The sequence below is a fragment of the Takifugu rubripes genome, chromosome 8 (assembly GCF_901000725.2).
Source record: "Takifugu rubripes chromosome 8, fTakRub1.2, whole genome shotgun sequence".
Taxonomy (NCBI): Eukaryota; Metazoa; Chordata; class Actinopteri; order Tetraodontiformes; family Tetraodontidae; genus Takifugu; species Takifugu rubripes.
Genome location: NC_042292.1, coordinates 15,463,048 through 15,483,151, shown reverse-complemented (window position 1 = coordinate 15,483,151; position 20,104 = coordinate 15,463,048). Strand labels below are relative to the sequence as shown.

General features: G+C 45.7%; 1 protein-coding gene and 1 non-coding gene across 8 annotated transcripts in view; both read right to left on the bottom strand.

The window, feature by feature from the left end:
- The window catches only part of col4a6 (collagen, type IV, alpha 6), a 58,733-nt gene extending 39,992 nt beyond the window's left edge, over positions 1 to 18,741 (bottom strand). For all 7 annotated transcript variants that reach the window (XM_011606634.2, XM_029840521.1, XM_011606635.2 and 4 more), the window contains exons 1-3: positions 18,634 to 18,741; positions 18,368 to 18,489; positions 18,180 to 18,225 (exon numbers count right to left, since the gene is read on the bottom strand). In XM_011606634.2, the coding sequence (XP_011604936.2) occupies positions 18,180 to 18,225; positions 18,368 to 18,378 (57 nt within the window). In that variant the 5' untranslated portion in view covers positions 18,379 to 18,489; positions 18,634 to 18,741. The remainder of the gene's footprint in view (positions 1 to 18,179; positions 18,226 to 18,367; positions 18,490 to 18,633) is intronic.
- Positions 5,995 to 6,068, bottom strand: trnan-guu (transfer RNA asparagine (anticodon GUU)). Its single transcript has one exon. It is a non-coding gene; the product is annotated as a tRNA-Asn (tRNA).
- Positions 18,742 to 20,104: the final 1,363 nt, after the last annotated feature.

Genomic DNA, 20,104 nt, shown 5'->3' with positions numbered 1-20,104 from the left:
GGTCGTTGTGTATCTAGAGGCAAATCCTGCCAATCTAAGAATGATGAACGCGGCGTGGGTTTGGAATCACACTTGTCACAATTCGGTGGGAGACGGACTGATAGGCGAGCTTCCACTAGATGTTGTGTGGCTCGTTTGTTTGGTTTTTTTACTGCCAGCATGTGCTGGGTCTCACCCGGAAGCGGGATAATGTGCCGTGTTCGTGGAGGATACACAAAGAAGCTGCACCGGTCCTGGGAATCAGAGGGTTCTCGGGTCTAGCCCCGGACAAAACAGGGAAGGTGTTCCAGCAGTAGGGTGCCAGGGTACCTTCTGAGCATCACCAAGGTACCGTTTAACAAGGAGACCCAAACTGCCCCAATGATCTGGCAACTCATTCAGGGGCGCACCCTTTACCCATATGAAGCTGGGACAGGCTCCCTCCCCATGACCCCAAAAGGGATATATAGAAAATACCCTCCAACACAAGTGTGGCCCGAACGTATAATCCACCAGGTTTCTTAAATGAAGAAGGGAACGAGGAGAGGAAAGCTGTTAAAAGGTGACGGGCGGGTGGATGGAGATTAAGCAGCGTCCGTCATCAGCCCAGCTGCTCGCCGCGTCGCTTCACACGCTATAAATCACGACACGGCATCCATCGCTCTAAGGCCGCAGGTTCCACAACGATCACAGGACATTCAAGCCGTCAATTGAGAATCTATCGCACGAGCCCGGAAGCAGCGAAACCCTCAGGTATTTTTCCAAACACCGAGAAATGGAAGATGCTAATGCACAGCTGGCAAAGGGAGACAAGCTGAGGCGCAAACAGTTTCTAAGACGCACACGGACACACACGCGCGCGCGCACACATGCGCAGGCATGTGCAAACACTGTCACACGCGAGCACACGCAAGCACAAAGCTGCCCGCGGACTCTCACCCTCACGCTAACTTTCCGAGGTCATATGTCGAGTGTACCGGGTTGGCAAAGAGACATGAAGAAACCAAATGTATTTATTACATATGATTAAATTATGTGCCTTCATCCGTGCATGTTACACACAGATCTTTACTATTCTAATACGTATGAACCTGAGCTGGACTTTTTTTTTGAGGTGTTTACATTGTTGTGGTAGATGGACGCCACCTGTGGGTGTTTATAGTTCCCCCTTCCCCTTCAAAGTCAATTAAATTCTCTCTGTTTAGCATTACCACCCACATTAAAGTGCCTTTTTGGCTTTTTCCCCCCTCTATCTTTACCAGACAAGGACATGAAAGCCTCCAACAGAGTGAAGCTATTAAAAGAACACACATAAATGTCCAAGGCCTACACATCTGTTCGCCAGCACCTGTTGCATCAGTGCTAAAGATGACAAAATACAAATTTGTCATGAGGTTTAATCACCTAATAAAACCTGACAGTTACAGCGATTTATGATGGATGCGGCGAGGTATGCTGTGGACATGATTGGCCTGGTTTCTGTCAAAATATGAGGCGAAGCATCTTTGGAAATGGAAAGAATTGTGTACGTTGCCAGTGCAGTTCACCCGACTGCGGTTTGCACCTTAATTTTAAAGCTACCCCGTTCGTCTCAAGATGAAGATCGGCCGCAGAGCAACAGGTGCTGATGGCAGCGGGGCTGCAGACAAGAGAAATCCGTTAAACACTAGAGCGCAGACGAGAAAGCTCTATTTTAACAGCGCTGATGACCCCGCTCAGCCTAATTGCGGCCCCTGGGCCGAAATAACCGAGAACAAGCAGCGGAAGGCTAGAGCGAGAGCAGCAACTGCTGATCTGTCTGAGATGCGAGGCCACTAAAACCCATAGTTACGTAATATCTTCATGTCGAGCTTGTGTTATTAGAGGGACTGTGTGTATAAAACAGACTTTCATATCTTCAATATCTCAACACATGGGATAAATAATAGCCTCAAGCCCGTCCGCCTGTAAACTTAGCTTGGCACGAGCGGCGCAGTCATGAGGCTACTTTCTGCCTGGGATCCTGCGTGTCAGGATGATCAAAATATGTTTTAATGAGTCTGGACTGCAGCCAGGAAGACCGGCTGCTTCTTCAGTGAGTGGGTTTGGGTTCGGAGTTACCGGAGCAGGGAGAGGACGCTCAAACAGCAGCCTAATGTGTCTGGAATGGGGCAGGTGAAGGAGAACCTCCACTCAGGCAGGGGGACAACAGTCAATGCAGTGGCACCTCCCTGAAGGAAAGTTGTATGGAGCGGTTTACAAATGGTTATCTTCGGTACCCGGACAGCTCTTATGCTCGTCTGATGTTATTTGTTAAAAATAGCAACGCGGCTAGCGCCGAATCCTCTCTGCGTCAAGTGCGCGTGTTGTCACACCAATCAGAGGACCGCGGAGCGTATCTCCGATCTTGATAGCGCGGTGGAAAGGTGCCAGAGGGATCAGGAGAGATTATCTGCCAATGAAAACACATTTAAAGGCATAACTGTGTGGAAACAAATTTGCTGTTTTGTTTTTTTTCCCGCCTAATAACACTCAATATCTGCAAAATGCTCTTATGTGCTTCTCCTCATGCCATCATCACATCATTAAAAGTCTCACTCTCCACCATGATATCCTCTTTCCCTCCTTCTTCTGCATCCATTTCTTTCCATTTACCCCTTTTTGACTCATTCCCCTCCTCCTCTTCCTCCTCCTCCCCTCTGTTTCTCTTCAGGAATTCCTGTCTCGGGTCGTTTGAAGCATTCGCCTGCAGTTACAAGGCAACTGTAAAAGCGGCGTGTTTACCTCTGAAAAGAAGGGGCGAAATTAATGAAACGTCTTTTGTTGACAGTAAAAAATGCCGGGCAACACTCCGGAGAGAGCGCCACGACACTCGCCAGGTTAGGGCATGGAGGATTGTATGTTTAACGCCGAGGAATGCGACTGTATTCTGGAGTCATATCCAGTCGCCGCCTGTTATCTGGATTAAAAATGTCAAGTTAGGGACGGGACGGAGGAGGAAGGCACAACAGCAACGAAGAGCCAAAGATACCAAGGCGAAAAGAAATCAACACAGGGAAAGTCAATAAGAAGCTACAACAGCCTCCTTTCAATACCTGCTCCCCCCTCTCCCCTCCTTCCTCCCCCATGTCTTCTTAAAGCTTTCCCTCTTCCCTTTTGTCCTCCTTGCATTCCTGCCATCATGTGCCGGGTAAAGCTGTCAGCCTTCTGGCTCAGAGGGAGGACGAGGGATAAAACAAGCCTCGTCTTTAAGGAGAAGCAGGTAGAGGCCTGAATGTCGATGTCGTTCCAGGATTTTCCCCTGAAATTTGCCTATTGAGGTAGAAGTCAGAGAAAGTTACTCAAACAGCCTGAGAGTTTGATCCATAAATATGTGGAAGAGATAAAGAAGCAAAGGTGCTTCAGGGTCACGCTTGTCAGCTTTAATTTACCTTCTCGCATACCTTTCCAACAATATTCCGCAGGTATGCATGCCTATATTTACCTGACAGCGTCATGTGCTAGCATAGTGTAAGTGTTGCATTTGCATGACCTTGACTTGACAGAGGGTTCAAAGCGCTGAGCAAGACGGTGCCTGTGCTTCCCCGCTATCAGTATTTCTTAATAGCTCTGCATTCAACGGTGACTTTTTCACCGTGCCCATACTGTTTTGCAATTTTTATTCAGAGTAATCCCACTCAGCTGCTTCTTGAACCCGATAACAGGACCTACAGTGGGACATCTACAGCATTGAACTAATGTGGCTGAACGTGAAATGGCAGGCCCTTTCCCTTTGGTTGATTTTCAGCAAACTTTCCAAGAGGAGAAAAACAACCTTCCATGTCCTCCAAAGCCGTGCGACTGTCTCCTGTCCAACTGTATTTGTATACCTGCGGTTACACAGTCATCCATCATCATATGCTTAACAGCATTCCACAGACCTAAAGCCTCAGAACAGTCCAAACCTCAGGTAAACGTACAACATATACAAAATGCTTCACACCCACAGCACCCCCCCCCCCAATCCATCCTTGTCTCTCTGGTTTGTGTAGTCTTTAAAATGTCTTGGACTGTCACACACAAACCGGAAGGTTCTCAGCAGCGATTAGCAAGAGCATCGACATGTAAACTGAACGATGGACCACCAACATCAGCAGCTGTCGGCTGCAAATACTGTATGTTCAGGTATAAACTCACAGAGTTTGGGATCCATATTGGAACATGAAAGAATATACAAATATTCTCCTGCCATGTTGCATCGTCTCGCTTTTACCACGATTCGCTTCTAATCTTGCCCAAATAACCAGGTCCATGTTGCGCCACTTTAAGCACCCACGTGGGAGCTGCGCAAACTGACTGGCAGGTGTCAAAAAGCCACAACAATGTCGCAGCAGCGTGTCAAGGAAGACGGTCGAATGACTGAGAGAATCCAACGAAGAATGGGGAAAAATAATGCACGTGATGTGCGCGAACCGCAGGCAGCTGGTGGGAATCTCTCAAACGTCGCTCGGCTTGTCCTTCGCGGGATGTGTCAGCGGTAGCTGCGGCAACCGTGTACACACGGTCCAGGGGAGTGACGCTGGGCTAACAGGACCTCCCAGTGAAGTGCAACATGGATGAAAAGTCTCACGAGAGACAAATGATCGCAATTAAAACGAGACAGCTCAGTCCCCTCGCGCATCCTTTTATTTGTATAAATGCTGAAATAAACAGCTCGTTTCCTGTAGATCGGCCGTTCGAGAGTTTGCAGTGGGATACAAACGAGTGGTAGTACCCAGCAAACAAATCCCTTTTTGTTCAGACCCGTCCCCGAACACATGATACACAAGGCCCATTTTGACTCCGCTGGGTGCTCGTATACACAATCTCACCTACGCACGCTGTGCCAAGTAAACATCAGGTAGGTGCAGAATTCCGCCAGATATTAGGTATTAGAATCAGGCAGGGTGATAAAAAGGAGGATACGTTTTTGCTACGTGCCATGATCCATTTAATCCACAGAGATACTTCTTTGAGCCACACCCAGACCGGCGTCTTCGTGCCGAGAGCGGGCAGCTGCACGGGCGTACGGGTTTCCATTGATCGACTGCGTTACAGACGTGATAAAATGTGATTACTCATTGATCAAACTGCCTTTTGGTTCCGCTTGAGGCAAGCTGAACAGTAACTCTTTAACCAACTCATTCTAGTATTTGTCCATTTCAAGCTATCGCATCGATGATGTGATGTGAGTAGGAAGTAGGAAAAAATGCATGTTATATTAAATTCAGTTGAATTTTAAAAACTTTTAACTAAAAAATGTTATTAAATTAAATTCCCAAAAAGATTTTTTTTTTTAAAAACTGATTAAGGAGACTTTATCTGTGTCTCTTGAATTCGTATTTCAAAATAAAGTTACGATTTCTAGCTGACCGATGGCTCGTTGTAAAATCATCAGCAGCGCATTCACAGCCTATCTGAAACCAGAAGATTTACACAGCGCTCTAAAAGCCTCTGTCTTTGCAGTTCTAATTTAAACTCTTTTTCAACCACAGAAAGGTCAGAGGTCAAGACCACAATGACGGATCATCCAGTGACGTTCCTGTGGAAACCCAAGAGCGGCGCACTATGACACCACTGAGCTGCATATACACTGAGTCACAACTCATGTTTAATAAACACATGAGAACTCAAGATAATCCTAAAAACGTATGGGTCTGTTTCTGGAATTGCAGATGTTGGATGTGACGGCGTATAAACATCGACGGCTTAATGGTTTGTATGCACACAAAATGTTTGAAGGGTCCACGGGAGATAATGTAAATATCGGACATGGACAAGGAGAGCGGTGGACAAGTCTTTCACAATCTAACAGGGTAGCTCAACATTGAAAGAAGTCGGGTTATAGTTAGGTTAAATTCATTATTAGAGCATGACGAGCCATTTCACAGTGACCTTGACCTGGATTGAACATTCGATTAAATATTTATGAATGTATAAGGAAGGTCAGCAGTGCTTATGTGTCGTACACGGTGGTTAAACATTAAACGGCTTACAAATGAAGTTAAAGATTAAAAACGTCCCTGGGTGGGCTTGAACCACCAACCTTTCGGTTAACAGCCGAACGCGCTAACCTATTGCGCCACAGAGACAGGAAACACCACTCATCTGTGTCTCAAAAAATAAGCAGCAGTAACAATGATGGACATCTTTTATTGTGCACTGACAGCTTTTTTGGGGGTCTTTTTTTTTTTTTTAAAGAAAAGCAGGGACTTATCTGAGCTTTACACAGCTGGCAGGCATCACGGCCTCTCGCTCAACAGGAGTCCTGCCTGAACAAGCCGCATGCTGTCAGGCCCTCGACGCCCTCTTGACTGCAGGAAACTGCACAGCGGTTTGCGTGGGACCAAGAGTAACCATTTTGGATCAAACCACACAAATAATGCAGGTGTACTGGGGTTAAGTGTCCCGCAGGGGAGCCATAACAGCTCGGCCATCACCACAGACTGGAAGGGCATTAAAAAATGATGTATAGATGCATAGACAATAATGTGTTTTACTGAAATAACATCATGCCGCTGATCAAAGGAGACAACAGAGGCGTCCGACATCCAGATTGATGCCGCTTCAGATTTGACTGCACTGAAACAACAGAGGGTCGGTGGGAGATGCTTCATGGAGGAATAAGTGCTTCACACACAAGAGAGACGGGGGGCCATGTTCAGAAAGGCAGATGTACATGTAATTTTATTGTATTGTCAGACGTAGGAATGTCTCATGGTCTGAGGTTAACAGGTACATTCAAAGTGAGCTGCTTCCCCAGTTATCACCTAATCTCAAGTAACTTGTGCAGGAATCCTGACAGCCAATCAGTGACGATCCACGTGCTTGGTTTAATTACCTATGAAGCCGTGCATGTCAGTGCACACACATGCCCAGGGAGTTCAGAAAAAGAAAAACATCTTCCTCCCTCTATTCTCCCTTCCTCCCTGTGTGAAAAACGAGTGGGGCCTTTGAAGGCAAACACAGGACCATAGAGAGAAGCCTCCACGCTAAAATAAAGGACACTCCCTGCCAACCATCACCACCCCCCTTCCCCTTTTCTCTCTGCTCTTCTCCTGGCTGACCCCTGACCTTATTTGTGGAGAGCTCGAGACAAGTGGTTGGAATGGAATGCTCAGTGGATGTTCGGTAAGGTCAGTATAGGGAGGGAGAAAGAGAGAGCGACAGGGCGAGTAAATGTACAACCAGTAAATATATGCTCCTCTGTGGTTAAAATTTAAGTGGTCTCACAGTCCTTGCAAGCTTTTGAAATTCAAGCACCGATTCAAAAGTACCCTATCAACTATAACCGTTTTTTTGTAATAAAGGAATAAAGCAATACTACTCAGTGTGCACTTTTCAGATCTTTTTGTTGTCTGAAATGTTGCGGGTTTGCACCCAGACATCCACAGGAATGACGGCTGTGCTGGCGTCAAGCGCGAACAATGAACTTGAGGCGTGAAAGAGCATCACGGAAAGTCTGTTAAGAAGACAGACGGCATAGCATCGCTTTAATTTGGTCATAAACAGGGGCTGAGTTATGGGGAAGAGGCCCCTTTGCCTCTCTTTTTGTGCTGATTCTATAGGTTGGGGCCTAGAATGCAGCATCTGGGGCTCCGCTTTGCTATCTAATTGTCAATATTTCGTCTTCAATTTTGCTTTCGCCTGCGGCGTTTTGCTATATCTACCCCGGCCAAAGGCACACCTTCAGTACACATTCACAGTTGGTTTACCTTAAGTTGAAATACGGACACGGCTGGCCTTGTGCTGTGTGCTACATCCACACTTTAATAAAAAAACAACTTTCCAAATGATTTCATTGAGCCTTGAGCCGTTTCCTCTGGGAGAAGATGCCTTAAATTATTTCGTACTCATTATTGTCATCTTCTGCTGATGGTATCTCTCAGCCTCCTCCACCTAAGCTAAAGGTCACTGCCTGACATTTTTAAAACTTGCACAAGGTCAGACTTCTCCAGGTGTTTTATTTTAAACACCCCTCTAAGCGGCAATGTGCCACGACCTGACTTTTATCTCTACATCTGACCCTCTTTTTCACAGCCCCATTCTGCATTTTAGGCTATTTCTTAATTTAAACATTTTGTTCTTACTGTCTGCTTTTTTTGGGCCTTGAAATCAAGCCCCGACAAGAGATGCACCAAGACAACCAGAGTGGCAGGAGTAAAGCCAACGGCAGGGAACAGGATATCGGAAAAGGTAAAAAGTGAATCCATTTTCATTTCCGATTATGCTCCACTCCAGCATCCCCTCCTCTTTTCAACTACAAACCAGAGAAAACACACCTTCTGCTAAATAAACAGACCTTCCTGACCTGCCTGGGTCAAGGACGGTCACATTTATGACAGCACGTATAAAATCCAAATCATTAAATGCTTGCCTTTTTATACCTCTAATAAATTCCAAAAGGTAACCTTTAGAAATTAAAGTCCTGCTCAGCGGTGACCTTTGTGCATGGTCTGTTACAGGCTGGGCAGCCTACCTGCTGGAGCTCACTCATCCCTGACCTCCAGCTCTCATTTTTGACCCGTCATGGCTTTTCTCAGTAGCCCAGGCATTTCAGTTCAAACATGCAAGGATTTATGGGTATTGTGGTCATTTTAAAATATGTTTTCCTTTCTTGTTCAGCACGGGGGTGGGGGTGCAATCCGCTCGCGGAGCCATCTGCTGAGGGGTAAAGCCGAAGAAAGGGGCAAGTAGAAAAGACATTGTGGAATGTCTGAGAGGTTCTCAGTTATTATCCGTGTTATTGGATATCTCAGGAAGCTACAATGTGAAGTCTTCAATATAACTGTGGAGTCATATGAGCAGGACAGGAATGTCCTTGGCAAAACAACCTCAAAATTTGATGCCATTTACTTTCGAAAAGTCTACCTGATGTGAAGAATGGGCTTTAGTGATGGGACATTTCCAGTTATATTGAGTTAAATTGTCTCTACTCATTCATCAAACACATCCATGCTTTTAGGGTCCTCTATCCTTGAGAGATGCCCTTAAAGCAATCCAAATGACCTTGCAACATAAATTCTGAAAAGCAGATGCAAGATAAAACAGACAAATGTTTTCAAGTCACAATATCGTGGAGATTAAACACTGTTTCGATGGCCTCCAATTCACTTCCATCCAGCCCGGAGATGGTGAAAAGAAAAAGAGTATCGCCGAAGGAAGGTGAAGAAAGGACAGAAGAGGTGCAGACAGGTGTGCACCCCTTTCATGGTGCTGGAAGGCAACAAGCGAGGGAGAGATTTTTTGGGGGAGGGAGGGTTTAGTAGCTATGGAGATGACAAGGAATGTTCTTGACGCCCCCGGCTGCCCTTGTAGACTGATGGGGCCTAAGCCTGGACCTGTCCCCCAATGGTTCTGTCACAGTTTCCAAAATCCAAAATGTCAACTGGAATACCAAAAGGATTGGGAATGCTGGAGCATTCCTGAAAGAAAGACACAGCATTCACCTTTGCTGGAATGAGCCTGTGGCGTAGCAGGATGCTCTGACCTACCTCAGGCCCAGCAACACTTTAGAGCAACAAGAAAACTCTTTGTCAAGTCAAAAACTGAGATTGAGGAACGATCTTTTTTTTTTAAATGTCAGAGGCAAAATTCCATAATTCTGATTGATGTCCTGATTCTTGGATAACGTGTTGAGTCAGACGACGAGACCCAGCTGCGATTTGGAGTGGAACCAAATAATTCTGTAGCAAGAACACAGAAAGCATCTGGAGCCACACTTAGAGTGAAACAAAGTACGGTGGGAAGGTCAGCGCGGCCATGAGATGTTCTTGCTCCATATGAGACGAGATATTGTTTTGAATTATGCAGTTAATAGGCTTACGTTGTGTACAAAATGCTTAAATACCGAGCTGTGGCATTAGGCAGGGCTGAAAGGGTGAATGACCTGTATGCTGGAGTTATCACCAAGCCATTGCGTCACCGAGAGGAGCAAAACAAAGGCACACGTGCAGTCGGTCTGACTAAGAGAACAATTTAGCTGGACTTTTCAAATGGGGAAAAGGTTTTTCGTATCTGACAAGACAGAAATCCTGAGTTTCTCTCTGTAAAAAGTCTTTTTCCTGTTGCTCACCAAGCTGTTGCGAGACCGCAAACCTGACTTCGCGATCCTCTCTTTATATCAGTTCATCTTCTACCCTGGAGTAAGAAGGAACTGAAGACCTTTACTTTACTAAGTGCCTTCTGGGCCTGCAGGTTTTGTCAGTCATGTACGCACGCGTTTGCGGGTGGGTGTTTATAATTGTTCCTGGCCTTTACATTCAAACATTTCTGAGTGATCAATCTCCAGGTGAGACGGTGTCAGAGAAGCTAATAAAGCTGCAAAGCTGGGTGTCAGTGAAGTTCACCTAGCAAGGGGCAGACATATAATATGATGAAGGAGGTATTCTTTACAACATTGACACGCAATGTAACGCGAGTGCTCGTGCGTTTGTGTCGGTGGCGGCAAAAACATATGATCAGTAGCTTAAAGTCTTACATTATTGGCGGCAACGTGCCGAAATAAAGCCTGCACACTGCAAGGCTGCGCCCAGTAATGAAAGCTCGCCTCACCCTCATCCCCTCGGCCAACATTAGTCTGAAGCTGCTCTCTGGCTGGCTAGCAAGCGAGCTATTTTAGGAACATGAAAAGCCAGGGAAATAAATACGACAGGCAACTGGGCTTTGTTGACAAACAGAGATCAGAGTCGCTGCCAGCGCACAGTGAAGGAAGCGACCGCGGTGCAGCACGGGGTATCCCAACTGTCCTGGATATTCTAATGGCATGAATCGAGATGATAGCCGCATGTGTTTTAGCAGCAAAGTTTGGCACAATGATCATCTGTCTCCCCTCATTAGTTGCCCTTTGGGGCCACAGCAGGCAACAGGGAACACAGCCAGAGCACTAGCTGAGGCCCTTCGCTCTGCAAAGAACTGGAGGTACAGCTACAACGTGAAGGGGATGGTGCCATGTTGTGCTGAGCCGAAGGCCACTTCAGTCAGGGCGCTACAATGAGCAGGATAACCCCTGATGCCTGCATTTCAGGTGGCACAATAAGAGCACGTGCATGAAGGTAAAGTGCGAGTTGTGGATGCAAACATGACAAACTGTCCTCGTCTATCTATCAATCTATAGGTGCAGTTTCAAAAGTCAACACAAAAAAAATTAAAAGCACAAGAAAACGTGATCATCTGAGACAGGTTCTTACATGAAAAAGGAAAATCTCTTTGAACTGTTGGAACTGACAGTATTTGGGCCAGGCACAGGCCTCGTAACAATAGCTCTTTGTCAGCTGTCTTGCTGTTACTTACAACTAAATAGGGCTGGGCAAGAAGCCTGAGGAAACGTGGGAGAAACCTGTGTTTCAGAGCCACCAACAGCAGGTTGTGATGGTTTTGTGGACATCTGCCAGGGAACGGCGTGACCAGATCCCTGAAAATTCTGCAGAGCTTGTTCCCTCGTAAACCAGAATCTGTATGGCACTTCCTCCTGATACCTTCAAGCCTTTGCAAAGGCATGAATAAAATGCTCACCGACGCATAGAATCACCAAATGCGTAAAGGTCAACTGGAGCACGTTTCAGGTGTTGGCCATGACCCGCCACTCAGCTGCATAGCACAATAAATTACACCTGACTCCATACGTCCCCACTGGATAGGTGGGGAAGACAGAATAGGAAATTTGCCTGATTTATGAAGTTTAGAGAGACAAGTAAATTGACAAATGTGGCTAAGGGCAAACAGCCCTGTCTTGTCTTGAATCTTGACCACCCAAAAATCCTCTCTCATGCCATCAACAAGTAACAAAAGCAAGCGTTATTTATCCGACATCTAATCTGTAAACTAAACAAAATGTCAGTTGCAAGAAAGAAAAATCATGTGTCTGTGCAACGTGTCTCTCAAGCAAGACAAAAAAAGGTCATTATATCTACAAGTTATTGCCTTGGTGCCGCAATAAGTCTCGGCATTTACGTAGCCCAAGGCTTTATTTCCCTCAAAGCATTGGCACTGTTACTTTTGGCAGCTGTTAGAGTGCAGTTATTACAAAAGAGGATGTAAGACAAACACAGACAAGCTGGCAGCACGGGGAAAACATCCAATAAAGCAGGAATCTAATGTAGCAATGGTATGAAAGGTATAAGGTGCTCAGAGAAGAAAGGAAGGGAAGGGAGGGGGGAATATGGTTGCGGGTAGTTACCTGGCCATCTGGATTACCTGGCTGGCACAGAAGATGGAAGGATGAGTGAGACAGAGAGGTGGGAAAAGAGTGGAGTTATCCATAATTACAGGGACAAGCAGAGACACAGCAGAGGTTAATAGCGTACAGAAGCTGACGCGTCTGATTTGCTGAAGATCGTGACGGATGGGGAAGGTTTGGAGTTTTGGGATTTAAGAAACGACATGCTATTTGAACAGAAGCCCCAAAATAAACCCTTGAAGTCAGGGGGCTGAGGCGTTTCACTGCATTAGGTCACATCCTGTCTGGGATCAACCTGAGTCAACCCATCATGCACCATTATATGAACTGATGTTTTTATTTTTATTTCAAAGGCATTTTTATGAGTAAGCCCGCGAGTGTGAACATTAACTTGTAGCTGGATAAACTCGCGCAAACGTTTGCGTCTCGAAAATGGCGTGGTTGGGAAAGTTGGGAAACGCTGTCCTAAGGATCTCCAGAGGGAAAATAGTCCCGAGATTCTAATGAGGAGCACAATCTCCGATCAACATTGACTGCTAAAGGCTATGTATATCAAACTCTCCTCTCTCCAAAGCTGAGAAATCTACTTTCCTATCCAAATATCCTATCCCTTTAAGTCTACACTGAAACAACGCGTCAATAATTCTTAGCCCGTTAGCAATTTTCTGGGTTGAGTAAATCACTTTCAAAGCAAATGAAAGCAAAGACAAACAAACTTCACTGTCTCTATAGATAGGACTTCACAGTTGTCTGTTGAGCCAGAGCTAACATTGCCATGCTAACAGCAAAGGTAAACAGAACATTAGGCCTGTTTGTTTAGGTCCGCATTAGCCGCCAGCCGCATATTTCGGACTGCAACCAAAATAAATGACTGTGCACCTGCATCCTGAAGACCAGGTGACATCACGGTGGAACAGAGTAGTTTCGGCTTCGATTAAAGGACTTTGTCAGTGATTAGAAAGTCTCACAACCACTCATTCTCATACACGCCCTCGTCATCCACACAGGAATTGTTGTTCAGATCATGGCCACCTTGGTTACCTGACAAACAAAAGTCTTCTCCCTGCAGGAGCATGCTAATAATAATTGCAGTGAAAGAGGGAAATGTTTGACTTGAAGCTCTCCAACTGGAATTTAATGTGGAGCAGGAACCTGTCTGACCCCGAGAACACAAAACATACAAAAAGTCACCGAGGGCTTAAAGTTTTATGCTTGGACCTCAAAAATCAATAACTAAAGGTTTCAGAAGATCATGGTTAGCATGTGATGGACCAAAACCAGAAGTATATTCTTTATATCGCAACACGTTCTGGTCTTTTTAAGTTGGTATCCATGCAAAGAAAGGCAACCAATGTAAACTGCGAATCATAGCGACAAAGTCCACCAACCAACAAGGATTTAGCTCAAGGGCTCTTTACCTGCTAATTGCTCCAAAACTAATCTTGGCTATATGCATAAGCTGCTGACTAAATCAGGGCGGATAAGAAGCAGATAGGTCAAGGACACATCTTGAGATATTTCAGAATTTGTCCGAACATGAGGGATTTTGTGGAACACGTGGAGGCGATCCGCATTGAGACGTTGGATGAAAAGACAAAGTGAGAAGTGCGGATAGGGCAGGAGCAACTAAACGAGGGGAGAAAAGGAAGAATGAATGTTAAACAGGGGAGGAAAAACAACAAATGAGGAGAAGTAGATTGGAGTTCTAATCCCTCTGAAGTGCAAACAGCCCCGAGGGGAGTGATGGCATTAAGGAGAAGGGACCAGGCACGTCGAACAAGCAGAGACAGCACTCCCACTGAGCATCCAGTCAAACACTGTCCGACCCCTCTGACAAGCCTAAAGACCTTCACAAACACACCCGTGGGGCCTGCACATAGATGAAACACCCCCCCGACCCTTCGCTCCCCTCCGCCCTGCTATTGCCACTGTTTTTTTGCCCATCTCCCTTTCATGAGACGCAGAAAAGACGTAGCACGATAAACAAATCTGGAGAGTTTGCCGCGGAATGTTAAGCCTTTGCGGCGGGTGTGAGTGCCCCCCACCCAGCTGCCTTTGTGCGAGCACGACCTCTGACACAGTGACCAATCGCGGGACAAACTGCCAGCGCACGTCAAAAGAGAGGGATATGCGAGGGTGGCTGTGCCAAGGCCCGGCAGATAAAGGGGGATGACACAGTAATGCGGAACCAGTTCCCCGCACTGTCTCGCTATTCGTTCCCACAGCCCTTCACTACCTAAACCCACGGCACCAAGTACAACACTTGGCGAGGGCCCCGGTTTATGTCACCAACTGCCAAGACTTGGGGCTAAGTCCCAAACTAGACAAACGAAGACAAACTGCAACATAAAGGAGACAAAATGCAATTGAATGCCCTTTTCCCGCAAAAAGAATGAATCCATTTAAAAGCTTTGGTGAGGATTTCCTGATAAAGACCAACACCCACGTGCAGCGACGGGCAAGAGAGGGCGGCATCTGTCAGCGCTTACCCCGGCTTGCTTTCTGTCGTCTGTAATGTTTGAACAAATGTCTTGACTCAAGCATGACAGAGGATTCATAACAGAGGGTTCATGCAACAGTCTCCGTGACCTGGGGGAATAACGCAAAGGTTATTGCTGTTTGTAGATGATAACGCTAACCTAGCTGTGCTTACTAAACACATATCTGTTCGTCTGACAACAATGGACCGACTGTTGGAGTATTAATGTATAAACTAAGTGTAAGCTGGATGTCAGAGAGGCCTCTCCTATAGATCTGGAGAGGGGTTTTCCCTTTAAAAAAAAGATCCCACCTGCATAAAAGACACAACAGCCGAGATGTATGGTTTCATGAGGAAGCGCCACACAGGTAGCAGAGTCTTAATTGTGGGCGTGCGAGCAAGACGGCGGGGGCTTTTCAACAGTAAATCTGCTATATGGACTTTATAGGCTTCCTCACAACACTCACTGACACATTTTCTGTCAGTACCTTTTGTCTGAGAGAAGCGTGGAGAGTAAAGGTGAAACCCGGAAAGGAAAAAGGGCAGTTTTCCACTTTTAAAACGTCCAATAAAAACAAGGGGCGACTGGGAATGAAACACAACGAGGGCTGAAAATACCTGCACCCTCGCTCCTCTCGTCTAGGTGATGCAAGACGGCCTGGCGGCGCCACAAACGTTTACGGTGAACCGAGGTTTGAGAACGCCAGCAGAGAGTTGCCATTAACCTAATCTCATCTTGACCCACTCTCGTGGAAAACGTAAAGAGAAGGAGAGCAGAGAAAGAGTGCATTGCAGGGGAATCTATAAAGACCAATCAGTCATGTTGAGTGATCCAAAGATGATTACTGGGCTGTGATATGACAAGGAGGGCAAAGAGGTCGTGTGAGGGGGGCCGCCACTTACAAATCTCACCACAGATAACAAGGTAATAGGTTTAGGTCTACAGGCAGTGAGACCAAAAAGTGATCATATCAAGAGTTGTGCGTATGTGTGTGTCAGGGGATAATGATCAGGTGAGAGAGGGAGTACATGAGGGAAAGGAAAAGAGGAGGTGGTTGACTCAGGGAGGGGTCTCCTAACCACAAATCAAGCCCCGATCAGTTGCCTCACTTAGCACCTCTGGAATGTTCCTGCTTGTAGCACCTGCAGGGAGTGGGAGACAAGTCCTGCCAAGCTCTGCAGGAATTCTGAGGAATACTGAGGGAAGGGGGGGGGGGGGTGTCAGGAGAGAGAGGGGGTCTCAGTCTCAGTCTGCAGCATCACTTTGGCCTAACAAACAGCCCTGGTGTCTGACATCACCCCCAAATGCTTCGGTTCGGGAGACATTTGCCTCTGAAAATTGCAGACGATGGATCAATTTTATGGGAAAATCAACACTCTAGTTTTGGTTTTCCAAAAGGCTAAATAAGCATTGCTTCTTTTTGGCAAAATCTTAAACAACCTTACCTTAAACAACAACTATTTAAGGTGCCAAACTGTAAACAATGCATTGAGCTCGACACAAATCATCCATCTCTCTTTCCAACAGGTACAAAAAAATGCAAAAAAAAACCATTTCTGCCGATCCCCCTAAATGGGCAGGTATAAAAACCCTCTCACCTCCTTCCCATAAAGCCTCCTCTCATCTACTTACCGCTTCTCCTCACAGATGTGCGATGTTTTCCTTATGCCAACAGTTCTGTCCACCTTCGCCGACATTTTGGAGCAGAATCTAAAGGTTTCTACCCCTCTCTGGATGTTCACTGACAAATGTTTGGAGGTTGAAAGAGAAAAACCTAACTTTTGAATCAACCCTAGAAGTATAACACCAAGTGCTAAAAATGCTAATTACTTTAAAGATTTACTATTTTCAGTTAAGAGATAAAACTGAGGTACTGTAATTACTTTGACACTTGTATCCAGCTCAGTTTGGAGCGTCACATCACTCCACTAAGTTAGCTTGAACAACAATGCTAAGAAAACCTGCTATTCTTCACCTAAAAAAAAATCAAATTTACTATAGACAGCAAGTTATCAGATACAAAGGTTAACTAGCTGACAAACTAATTGTAAAATCCAAGCAATATTAGACAGTCTTCTACTGAACTCCAACAATATGTCCAACAGCTAAATTGGCTAAATGTTAGCACATAGATGCTGCATAGTGATGAGCGTAGCTATAGCTTCTTACTCTTAGTATTAACTCTTAAAAGGTGAATTAAAAATGGCATTATATGTTCTTCGGAGCATCTTATCTGACTTTAGACCAGACATTTGGTCTAAAAAAAAAAACACTTCAGAGTGTAACCACAACAGACCACAGAATTTTCCATAAATAACTACAACATCAGATATAACAATGCGTTGTGTCACGTTAGGGCTCAGCATCTCACGGGGAACAGATGTTGCCCAGGTTTGCTGTATGTTGCTGAGGGAAGAGCAGCCCGGACCACCCAATGAACTCATCTGTCACTCAATCAGCACTTCACACACACATTCACTCACTCAGCCACACACACACGAAAAGACACGCACAAAAAAAAACCCTCTAATGATCAGGGAGGTGGGAAGTGGGTGGAGGAGTCGATTCAAAGTCAATGTGGGTCCATCAATGAAGTCCTATTGACAAAGATGAAGCTGAGGGTCATTCACTTTCATGCCCCTCCCCCATTGGCGCCTCCATCACAGCCAACCACATTTTACCCTCACTTTCTGGCGCTCAGCAGGTTGATCGAGCCTGTAACGCGAGCGGGGGTCAGATTGGCGCACGTCCTATTTTAGGATTGAAGAAATGTTTCAAAATTTGTGTTGGCCTCCATTAAAGTTCCATCGCCCTGAATGGCCCCATCAAATGCAGCTTTCTTATTCAAATCCAGGAGATAAAGGGCGCAAGGCGGCACCGACCCCTCTCGGCAAAATGTAGCACGACCCGTGTTGTCACAGATGTCCTCACGTTTTACCTCAACATCTTTCCGCTCTTCCTAGAGTTTACACCACAATAACACATTTCCCTGCAAATAAAAACACGTAGCCATATCTAGACAAATTACAGATCACCACACAAGATGTGCCATTTGGGACGGGGTCCAGGATCTACTGCGCTAACCTGGGGGCGTGGCTCCTAGAGAAAATAGGCACGTTTGCTCATTATCCTCCTGATTCTGAATATTCATCAGCAGGGCGGGTTTGGGTTTTGCAAATGTGAGCGGGCCCACTCGAAAATGAATCGCTTTTCGGTCCCTCGGGCACCAATAAAGGCAAACCTGAGCGGCCAGTCAAAGAGTGCAAAAGATTTTAAGTTACAATTCCTGTAAAAATCAATAAATAGACACCTTGGTGGCTGGATAATGAGAGGCGGAAGAAAAAAAATCTAAAACAATTGATGACACGCAGAGGAAGAAACCCTATGACATAAATAAAGTCCACCAGCGGCAGGTGAGGCGTTCAAATGCAGCTCCAGAAATGTAACAATCACTAACATGGTCATCTTCAATTTTACAAATAAAGACAGCGTTGCCTCATCACCGAAAGCGGTGCGTAATAGTAACCACACAAATTGGAACTTACTGCGCGTGTAGATCCAACTGCCAGGGCGACTGCAAGCACGCAAAACCTGAAAGATAAAAATATAGTTCTTAGTAATTACATCAAGGAAAATGTGTTAAACCTGAGTGTCGCTCGGAGCCGCGGTTATCCTCGATACGAACTTTGGATAAATCGACTTGAAGCGTGATTTTAAGAGGATGGAAGCTTACAGGATTTTCATTTTGATCCGACTGGCAGAGGGGGGAACCGCAGGCCGAGACTCGACTCCCGTGGCTTCACCAGCAGGGCACCTCAAACGCGCTCATCGACGGCTCCGAAAAACCCCTGTCAACTGCCCGGAGACACAGAGAAAGGGAGAGATAAAGTAGTCCCACCGCCAAGCACGCACGCACGCTCGCCGAACCGGGCGCTGAAACACAGAAACTCCGCTCCTGGGAGATTTCTTTCTTTACAAAGTGGAGCTTATCCAACTCACCAAAGTTGCAGCGGTGAGATCGCTGCTGCGCTCTTCGCGTTGTTGCGCCTCAACTCAGCAGCGCAGCACAGCAGCAGGGGAGGCGGGGCCAAGGCCTGTCAATCATCCCTCCAGACCTGTGGCTGGCTGCTGCTACAGGTTTCTGAGAGCAGAGCGCAGATAAAGAACCTGCGACAGCTGCTGCTGCTGCTGAGGCGCCGGACATTTGCTCAAACCTGAGAAAAAACAAGGGAAAACTCAGGAAAGAGAAGTTTTATTGCCTGCGATAATGACATAAACATAAACAGAACGATCAGATGAAAGTCTGTTACAATTTAGTCATAGCCTGTATGAAATAACTCAATAAATGGCCTTATTGTTTGAGATACCATCCCGTAACATTTAAGTGGTGGGGTAGCTACAAACAGCTGAGTGGTCCTATCTTTTTAAAAAAGGAGATCAATTGAAGAACCTTGTTTATAGACCACCAGTTTGTCCACTGCTGTAACCTGGTGCAGACACCAGCTTACTCGGGTTGCAAACAGTCCAGTTTTAGCTCACAGATGCTCTATTTTAGTTCCAGTTGGCCTGAGCGAGACTTCATGTCTGTTGGTCACAACATGTTAATTTATCTTTTGACAGATCCTGTTGAAAGCTCATGTGTACGGTCATGACTCATGATTTAACTAACTTGAGTCTCCGTTGCTATGGTGGTGCTGTTTTTAGCTGTGGTGAACCACAGGGCTTTGACCTGGGACCTGTAACATTTGGGGTTTTTGCATCTTCAAATTATGAAACAATTGCAATATCAAAATTACAATTGCAATTATTAAATTGACAAACATTCTTATACATTATCCCCGAGGATCCTTTGCTTTTAAAGATGCTGATGGAAGAAACCTAGAAAAACACATGAATGTGGATGGACAGCGATTTTTATCTCTTCAAACAGGTCTTAACCTCACTTCATTTGAGTTGATTTCTAATCCTGTGCCATTTTAGCAAAGATTTCTGGATGATGAGTCCAAAAGAATGAAAGACAAATGCTAGGTTTTTTTTTATCCAACCCTGGGATTTTCACGTTTAACGCCAGGAAAGTTAAATTGCAATCTAACTTAATATGCTTTAAGAGTGGGGGAAGCTCAATAAGTGGGCTCAACGGTGATTTTTTTTTTTGTCTTTTCCGTGCCAGCAATACCAATCTGTCAAGACTGAAAAACTAGCATTCGGGCTTCAATAATCTGACAGGAATGTTACAAGTCTGGGCGTATAGAAGATGTCAAATAAAGGTTTAATGTGAACGCATTTTGGGCAGCCTAGGGCGCTGGGGAGGATTTGTCGTAGGAACGCAGGAGGAACGACCCATATCCATCCGCGCGCGCGAAATCCCACCTTTATCAGAGTAAATCAAATTACTTAAAGTGTTTGTAGACAGAGACATGGTATCAGGTCGTTCGCTTTCTGCGTATTTTGGGCTCCTACTGTAGTCGAA